Consider the following 10,097-nt stretch of genomic DNA (forward strand, 5'->3'; position numbering starts at 1 on the left):
AGTGACCAAGCCTTGTGATCGTTTTGGAAAAAGAAACAACTATCCTCTCAAATGTGAAAAAAATGAATACTTCTCCAAGCTAAACTTAGAAGTTGAACTAACTAAGCCTTAAGAATATCTACATGGAAGTGTTAACGAGCTATCAAACAAATATATATTAAGATAGAATTTTCTCCATCCAACCTTTCAACTTCTTCCAAATTTGATTTTTAACAAAGTGAAACATTTGTTGCATAGACCTTCCAACAAAAAGGAGAACTCTCAAATATTAAGTTGACTCGTAATATGGTCTTAAAAAAAAACCATTTTTAAAATCAATTTTTCTATCCGGCGGAGTAGAATAGACACCTTTGACCATGTTAATAAAAGATATAGAATCACTTTCAAATATAATTTTTTTTAAGCCCATATTACGAGGCAACTTAACATCATGAAGAAGAGATCAAACTTTAGCAAAAAAAGAAAATATTTCCAATGCCTAGGTTACCATAGTAAACGGTAGCATAATTGTCATTGTCATCACAAATGAACCTCCCAAAGGAATTTCGGGTAATAGGTTGGAAGACACGATCAACGTTCACCTTATGATATCTTGATGGGAGTCTTTTCTAAATAGTTTCCATACTAGTGTTCTTGTATTCCTAAATTAGAGGGATTTATTAGTATATGTAATTGCAAAATGAACATGATGTTAGAGTTTTAATCCACAAATCCATCTACAAATTAAAGGAGTTTGAAAATACAACTTAAAATTTCTATCATTCTAAAACCTCCAAACGATGACACAAAAACAGATAGACCAAGAACAAATAACACAATTAATATCATCAATAGAGAAATTCCACTTCAACCAAATATGCATACCCAAACTGAAGAAACGACTCTATTGAACCGAATTTATGATGTTATTCCAAATTTCAGACACCGACTCACGGTCACATAGAATATGTATTATGAATTCTGGACGATAATTCCAATGATGTTGCAATATCATTCGATGTCATGTCGCATCTCTTTCACTCCACATCAAGAATACTATTTAATTAATTAAAGCTAGTAATAAAGTACATAAAAATTACATAGAATGAACAAATGTATCAATAATATTTAAATAATTATTTTATTATGATAAGTTATTAGACATAATCCATATTATCTTGATATTTTATTTATAGTGTCCATTTTAATTTATTATTGGGATTATTTAAGTGTTTCTTTTAAATAAAATTTAAGATAATTATAAATAAAAAAATTAGACGTAAATAAATATAATTTAATCAAAAAATATGTAATTAATTTAACATTTAAAGGATTATAGATAAAAGAAAATATAAGATAATAATAGACAAAAATAACAACAACAAAAAAGCAAAATAATGAGATTAAAAAATATAGTTTAACAAAAAAATATGTTAAAGTTGATGCTTAGCGGATTATAGATAAATAAATGTAAGACAATTGTAAGAAAAAATAATGAGACATAATTAAATTATACCACATTTATTTACGTCTCATTTTTTGTAGTCACACACGTAAAACGTAACCACCTACTTAATGTAATATTATTATTATTATAATTATAATTATATATCATCATTAATGATTGAAAAAAAAATATAGTATTCAAATTTATGGTTGTGAATGTAATGTAAAAAACTTTTTCATTTAAAAATTAAACGTGGAAATATTAAAGATAAATTTTATACTTATTATGTAAAATATTTTAGATAAATTGTATAAATAACTAAAATATATTAATTGAAAATTTAAATAATTATTATTCCTCAAAAGCAACACTAAAAATTATGGATGATAAAGAATTAAAATTTCATTATTAAAATGATATTAAAATAAAGATGGTGTAGAATATTTGATTCAATTACAATTGAAGATTTTTTTCATATATATTCCACTAATATATAAAAAGTATTATTTTTAAAATTTTCTAGATGTTATATACAGAAGCGACTATTTGAAGAAGAAAAAAATAATAATTAAGCGACTATTTTTCATATATATTCCACTTATGCATATATATTAATTCCTACAACATAAATTTTCAGATGTTGTATATTAAAGACGCGACCACGTGAAATCAAAAAAAATAAAAAAATAAAATATATATATATATATATATATATATATATATATTAATTAGTTGATATAATAAACAAAAAATAATAAATAAATAACTAAAAATATTAGTAATTAATTAATAATAATATATACTTAATAAAAATTAGTAAAAAATACAAAAATAAATTATAGAAATTTATTTTACTATCAATTTTATTTACAAATAAAATTAATAATTTTTTTCTATTTTACAGTTGACACCTATTTTAATGTCAATGTTATTTATTAAAATATAAATTAGTATATATATGATTGTTTAAACAACGTAACATGTTCGAATAAATTAACATGTTCATGTTCTTTTTGTCTATGATATACTTAAATTTTATTTCTTTTCGGATAAAAAAATATATATTTATTTATATTATAAATAAAATAGACAATATTCTAAAATATTGTCCTTAGAGTATGACAAAGTAGTTACCTAATTTTCTATTATCTAATTTAAATGAATCAAAATAAAATATCTATTATTTTATTGTTAGTGGATAAGTTAGTTTCCTATTTATTTTGCACTTAATTTCATTCATATGCTCATTTTCATTTATATTTCAAGTGTTTATTTTTCATCGAATAAAAAATGATTTTGCAACATTACGCTCTCTCTATTATTTTTCAAAAGAGAAAAATACTACCTACAATTATACCAAATCTCTCTAATTTTAATTAATTTTATATTATTAATAATTAATATTTTTAATTATTTAATTATTTTTTGTTTATTATATCAATTAATAAAAAATATGTGTCTAAAAGGTCATTCCAAGATGTAATCAACTACTAAGCCTAATTCTTTTTTCTTTTTTTTTTTTTGCTTCAGTCGCATTTTCAAAAAATAAAATATTTTAATATATTAATTTCAAAAGGTAGAATATTTTAAAAGAAACAAAAATTTAAAAGTAAGATGTATTTGAAAAAAATCCCACAATTGGTCCATTAAACTACAAAAAAGTTTATATATTAAAAGAAAATCTGGTTGAAGGATTATATATAATATATGAAGAATAATTAGTTCAACAAATTAAAATAATTAGGTGTTTTTTATTATGTATAAAAAACTTAGTAATTTTACAAAAAAATTCATTTTTATCAAAATACTTTATGATACTGATATAAAGTTTATTAAATTTATTGTACCAATAAGTATTTCATATAGGTAGATATTTTTTTTAGTAAAAACGGTAAATTGGAATTTTTGAAAGAAAAAAAAAACAGTATTTTTTTATAAAAAAAACTTCTAGATAGCATTAGGTGTTATATTTTGGTAGAAGTACATAAAAATATCCTATTATTCTGAATTTCTTATTTGGGTAAGAGATGAAGTCGAAAATGTCAAATCAAATAATAGAGATAACAGATAAGGCACAATAAAACTCCATCGAAAAGCCTTAGAGCTAGAGAAAGATGGGACGGGACTTAGAACGACAAACCCCCGCCACTCAGGTCGACAACGACAACTGATTTTTGTGCCAAACGAACTCCCGTCTAGTATCTACCAAATCAAATGTGCTGCTTCCATTTATCAACAAACTTACATTTTTTTTTTGCTTTTTCAATTTTTATTTCTTTTATTTTTATTTTTTAAATTACAATGTTATACATTTTTATTTATAAAATTATTTTCATTTTACTTTCATTTTTTTGAATTATAAATATTATAAAAAATTATCTTAAATGACAGATATTATACATTTTAATTTTTTCAATCGTGTCTATTATTGTAATTTAAAAAATAAAATATCAAATTTTTATAATTAAAATAATTAAAATATTTAATATTTATAATTTAAAAGCCTAAAATAGAACGAAAGTAATTTGAGAAACTTAATAATTTAACATTTATAATTAAAATAAAACGAAAAAAACTTATTGACCAAAGTGAAATTTATAAATAAATCAGATTATCAAAAGTAAAATTTAATTAAAAAGCTATATAAAAATCTCAAATTCAAATTTAAAAAAATAATATAACAGTTAATTTATTCATATTTATTTATAAAAAATTGTATTAAATTAATTCTTTCTTATGCAAATTTGAGAAATCCTTGCAAAACAAAAAATGGGAGAGTTAATTTTACAAGAAAACATGGAAGAGTTTTAACATTAATTTCAGCATAAATGTTTTGTAAATGTTAACAAAGGATTTATACTCTCTCATTAAATATATCCATCATCCTACCATTAAAATATATTAGACTTCACTTATAATTATATCCATCAAACATATATAGAAATATATTAGACTCTCTCATTAAACATATCTATCCATCGTATTTTGGTTCGAAAGCACCTTAATGGCACACAATAAACTAATATAGAAATATTTCCAACTTTTTCTAAAATTTAAAAGTTGTCTTTGTTTTTTCAAACCAAAAATCTATTGTTCTTAAGACACTTGTTAAGCTTCAGAGAAAATTGTTGACGTTGAAATAACATTTATTTTCATTTTATAGCAAAAACCACTGATTTTTATGTATTATTAGTAAAATAATAAATAAAAGAGTTGTCTCGTCCTATCTACATCCGTTACACTGATCCAGACACGGGACTAGTCATTTGTTTTAAAAACCCCGCTCTCACATGGGATTTGGCTTTTATGGTAGCTAAGCTCAAACTATGCCAACTCACGTGCTTTTTGCCTATTAATTTATCTTCATTCTTGTTTGCTCTTTACTTTTAATCAATTGTTGGATTTGGGTTTTAATCAATCGAATCGACTAACTAAATAGGTTTAATTATATCTTAATTTATGAGATATTGTTTCCATAAGACTCGGGCTTATGTCCATAAATAATAGTACCACGGAACTAGAAACATTTCTATCACTGTTTAAAAGAATACGATAAAATATGAAAAGGGGTCCAAAGGCAATGAACTTTTGAGCACATCATTCCTTCAATTATGCACTTTGGTTTAAACACACATCAAATTGCTTGCAAAAAACAGGAAATGGACCTACCATATATCTAATTAAAGACGGACCCATACATGGATAATCATGTGTGTAAACGGGAAAGAGATCTTTTCACTTCAATGGGAGGGAAGAAGTTATATTATTCATTCATTCATTCACAAACTGACCATATTTGTGGATGTTCTTTCCCATCCACACAGAAAAAGAAAACTTATTAGAGAAATTGTATTAAAAATTATTCATTGAAGGATGATAATCCCTTCTGGGAACTCATCCCATGTCCCCAATCAAAGTACACATTTTGATTATAAGTAGAGAAACTTGTCCCACCCAATTCAATCTTCCCATTAAGGTCTCAGGTGTGGACCACCGACCAGTAAGCCAGAAACTCATTTCCTCTCTTCCCTCTTCCATTAACGTCCCAAGAAATACATTAATAATATAGTAGTAATATAAAAAAATAATAATGAAACAGTAATTTGTCACCTAGCTAAAAGAAATAGTGTATGTTTTAAATGCAAGCAGAGAGTGAAAATAAAATACTAGTAGACATAAAGTTTTGGGATCAGACTGACGTGCAAAAAATAATTCAGCAGAGCTGGCGCCTCTGTTTGAATCTTTGGCATCATTTCCCAATACTTTCATAGTGTTAAAATCATATTTCAAAAAATAATTCAAAATTAAAAATAAAACAAAGCATATGCTACAGAACTAGATAAGCTCAACATAATACCACCACAGATCTCGATATAATTTTTTTAATTAAAAAAAAAAAGCAAAAAAGAAACTTCAACAAAATGTGAGAGATTCCATATGTTTACAAACAGTAACAATGAAATTGCACTGAAAAAACTTACCTGAGTTAGAAATAAGAACTAGATCCTAAATTCCTAATCATTAACATAAACATAAACTTAATCAACAGCAACAACATCTGAAAATCCCACCTCATCCTGCTTATTTACATTAATCTAAATCTAAACGTGTTAATAAAAAACTAACCCCAAATTTAACAATGTGCTTCCATCTGCAATATTTTCATTCCAAAACCAGATATCATAAATCAGAGACTAACCTTCAAAAAAGAGAGGTAGAAAAAAGCAAAAAAAAAAAATCCTAATTAAATAATTAACCGTTACCCTCTGTCTAAACATGTTTGTGTTGTTGATGCCTAACACCATGTGGATGTTGATGTTGATGACTCTTGTTATTACCACCAACCGTAGTATCTCTCTTCTGCGGCGAAGAAAAAAGCTGACCGAACCCAAAAACCGAACCGGATTTGGAACCGCCTCTCAACGAACAAACCGGAACATTAAGAACCGGAGTAACACGGACATTAGCTGAATAAGAGCGTTCCATTCCTCGATGCTTAAAGCGGGGCCCACCAGTGAAACTCCCAGGACTGCTTGAACTTCTTTCTAAGCTCTGAAACACTATCTTCCCTGATGAGTTCAATCTAGGGCTATCCACTGAAACTCCCCTGCACCCTTGCGTAGTGGATGATTCCATCCGAATCGGACTCCTTCCGACCCGATTGTTGTGATTGTGATTGTGATTATGATTATTACTATTATTACTGGTTACCTGTTGATCCGGTTTGTTTCCATCGAATGAACCTGCTCTAGGTTTAACTAACCGGATCCTTGGATTCGGGTTCGGGTTACGGTGAATTGAAATGGGGTTAGGTTTCTCTGAATCGAGAGAGAGTCTAGGAAGATCGTCGTGGTCGTGACTCGAAGAAGAAGAAGAAAGCGAGAGACGAGATGAAATGGAGAGAGATTCATTGTCGGAGTCTTTCAACAAAGGAAGGTTAAGCGAAGTGTTATCAAACGACGAAGAAGTGGTTTTGCGAGAGACGAGAAGGTGTTTGAGAGATTTGTTAGAAGAAGGTGTGGTTTTGGGTGTGTTAGTGGAATGGTAGAGTTTTTTTAAAGCGAAGATGTCTTTCCAACGGCTAGAACAACGAGGAGCTTTAGGAGAGAAGAGAGAGGGGTCGGAGGTAGTTGTGGAGGCGGTGGTTGTTTTAGGAGAAGTGGCGGCGGAGGAGGAGGAGGAGGAAGTGAAAGATGGTTTGAGGTGGAGAGGAACGAGTTTACCGTCGGAGAAGAGTTGGTCGGCGGGAAGCATGGTGACGGGATCTTGAAGACGGAACTCGAAGTCGGGTTCAGGATCCCATGGGAGGAAGGTTTCAGGTGACATAGCGATGTTGTTGATACAAGCTGAAGCCATTGTGTGGATCATGCAGTAGAAAGTAATTAAATAGTTTTAACAGTAAATAATTGAATAGGGAATTTATGGTTGTTAAATTTGAATGTAAAAGAGAGAATAGTTTAATTTAGTTGTTGGTGGTTGGAGTTGAAAGGAGGAGGAGGAGGAGAGTAGAGTAGAGTAGAGTAGAGAGTAGAGATTAGAGTAGATTTGAGGGTGGGCGAAGGAGGCACATATATAACAGTTTTTGCAGCACCTACTCGCATCGCATCGCGTCCCTAACTAGCTTCTAGGGCCACTTCTTTCCCTCTTTTCTCAACCCTATTCTCCCTTCTTCTTCTTTTTTCTTTTTTTCTTCTTCTTCAAAACAGATTTTTTTTTTTCCTTTTCGATTTATCTTCCTAATTGTTTCAGTTAATAAATGAATTCATTTCTAAAATATTAATTTTAAAATTATTTTTTTAATAAATTATTATTATTATTATTAATATGTGCAATAATTTAGTGGCATCTTTATAAGAGTTGAGTATGTTTTAATCTTTCTCATCTTCGCAATCAATGTTTGAATCATTGTGCAAAAGTTGAGGTTGCGGAGTAAGTATTTAGGGTTGAGGTTGGAACCTAAACACTCGAATAATTTGTATTGTGTTTAGAGGTACTCCCACATTCATTAAGATAAATTGTTGATTGAATGGAGTATATAAAACTTGAGAGGGGTACATGTTTTTGAATGCATCAATAGTCGATTCATGACTACTGCAACTAGCTAACACCAAACAAGTTATACATCGACTTGTTATCTAATGTAAGCGATTGTCGATGACTATCTTGTAATTGGTTCTAGTCAAAATTGAATTGTTCTCAGTGTTTGAGAACTCATATGATAATTTGTGTGAATAAATAGAAATGACCGTGAAACTCAATATGGTAAATTGATAGTATAAAAAATAGACATATAAAATTATGAATGCCATATGTTCATGAAAACGTAGAGTTATTAACTCTTGAATTATCATGATATAATAATAGATTTGTTTAGAAAAATATTCGAATTATCTCTTGAATTGTCACTGGATCATGGTATAAACACTCATTAATAGGTAAGAGATAGATAAGAAATTTGGGAGAAGAAAATTGTTAAAAAATATGGAGAGAAGGAATAAGTTTAGAATAAAATTTGGAGGTCACTAATAATTATGTTATAAATAGTATATTTGTCAAGAAAAAATTCCATCAATTTATAGTTGATGGTAGTTAATTTTTGAATTGTAATTATGTAATTGTATGTATAAATTATTATTATTAGCATGCAAAAAGACACTAACATGCATGTCTATATTCTTTTTCTTTTACTTTCTCGTTTTGAATTCTCTATTTATTTAAAAAGAATTATATTACAAAAAAATATTTTATAAATAAAAAATTGTTATATATAAGAATTATGCAAAATGTTGCAATTCCTTTTATATAATTTAGCGTGCAAAGGTACATTGACGTGCTCGATTGTATTAGTAAAAATAACAGAAATTATTAATTTTGATATGATTAATTAAAAAAGTAAAGTTATTTAATTGGTATGATAAATTATACATAAATTATTTAAATGAAAGTAATTAAAAAGCCACACAAAACTTAATATTCCTTTTATATATAGTATATATTTATAAAAATTAATTAATTAGATGGAGAAGGAAAATATTATATAAAAAAAATATAGTTTAAAGTAAGGACAAAATAAAAAATAAAAAATCACATCAAAACATAGTATTTCTTGTATATATGTCATATGGCACATTAGAGACTAAATAAAACAGTTTTTAAATTTGCAAATATAAATCCAAAAATAATAAAAATAATAAAAAGTTTACAAAGACTAAAATAAATAAAAATGCCATAATTGCATGACTAAATCATATTTTAATATATTATTATTAATTTCACATTTACTGCAAAGTATCGTAACCAATTAATCTATATTTATTGAGTGGGTGGAAAATGGAGTTAACCCATTAACCACTAGATTTTGGTCTAACTTATCTATAAATTTTGTTAAAACTTATCTGATCATAAATGCATCATAGGTTAAATTGCGTGTACAATTAAGTTAAAAAGGGCTTAACCTATTAGGTAGGGGGTCCTAAAGCCGAAATCCTGCATCCTGTAATCCCAAAAGAAATTTCTACCATTGCTTTATTTGTTTTAACTCATACTAGTTTCCACTATAGAGGGGTTTTTGTAACAATGCTTGAGATGTTATTACATGGAAGATTTGTCTCCTTCTAAAAGAACTCCTCTTAACCTCTCGTTTAGTGCCAAAGCTACCATAAATTTTACGAATGAATTAAATATATAAAAAAAAATAGTTAATATAGATATTATTGCAGACAAAATTCTTTATAATTTATTGTAGAAATTGAAAAATGTCAAAACAAGATAAATAAATTTATAATCAAGTGATATTTTTTTATTTTCATATTTCTATTAACTTTTTACAAATAAACTTATTTAAAATAACTAAATATATATTATTAATAATTAACTATAAAAAAAATACTAACTTACTACAAAAATGAGATAGTCAAAACTATCATATATATACAGTATACACACATAATTTCTCTCTTCTCCCGTTATCCTCCCAAGACCAATATACATATAAGGCACTTAGATAAAATAATATGTCGCAAGAAACAAATATTTGAGTTGTTACATTATAAAAAATTTGAATCAAAATAACTTCATGAACACTTGGATAAATTGTTACTTATATTTTTATAATATAAAGAATGTTCTTATCAATAGATATGCAAGAAAAATTTGATAGGAAATGATGTTG

At 27.1% G+C, this 10,097-nt stretch overlaps 1 protein-coding gene and 1 non-coding gene across 2 annotated transcripts; both read right to left on the reverse strand.

Moving 5' to 3' along the window:
* Positions 1 to 5,608: 5,608 nt before the first annotated feature.
* Positions 5,609 to 5,687, reverse strand: LOC113785206 (small nucleolar RNA Z122). Its single transcript, XR_003471361.1, has one exon. It is a non-coding gene; the product is annotated as a small nucleolar RNA Z122 (small nucleolar RNA).
* Positions 5,688 to 5,794: 107 nt separating this feature from the next.
* LOC101503252 (uncharacterized) lies at positions 5,795 to 7,623 on the reverse strand. Its single transcript, XM_004488783.4, has 2 exons — positions 6,190 to 7,623; positions 5,795 to 6,077 (listed from the first exon to the last, which is right to left on the reverse strand). Exon 1 carries the CDS (start codon positions 7,292 to 7,294, stop codon positions 6,197 to 6,199), a length of 1,098 nt encoding a protein of 365 aa, XP_004488840.1. The 5' UTR covers positions 7,295 to 7,623; the 3' UTR covers positions 5,795 to 6,077; positions 6,190 to 6,196.
* Positions 7,624 to 10,097: the final 2,474 nt, after the last annotated feature.

This window comes from Cicer arietinum, chromosome 1 (assembly GCF_000331145.2).
Source record: "Cicer arietinum cultivar CDC Frontier isolate Library 1 chromosome 1, Cicar.CDCFrontier_v2.0, whole genome shotgun sequence".
NCBI lineage: Eukaryota > Viridiplantae > Streptophyta > Magnoliopsida > Fabales > Fabaceae > Cicer > Cicer arietinum.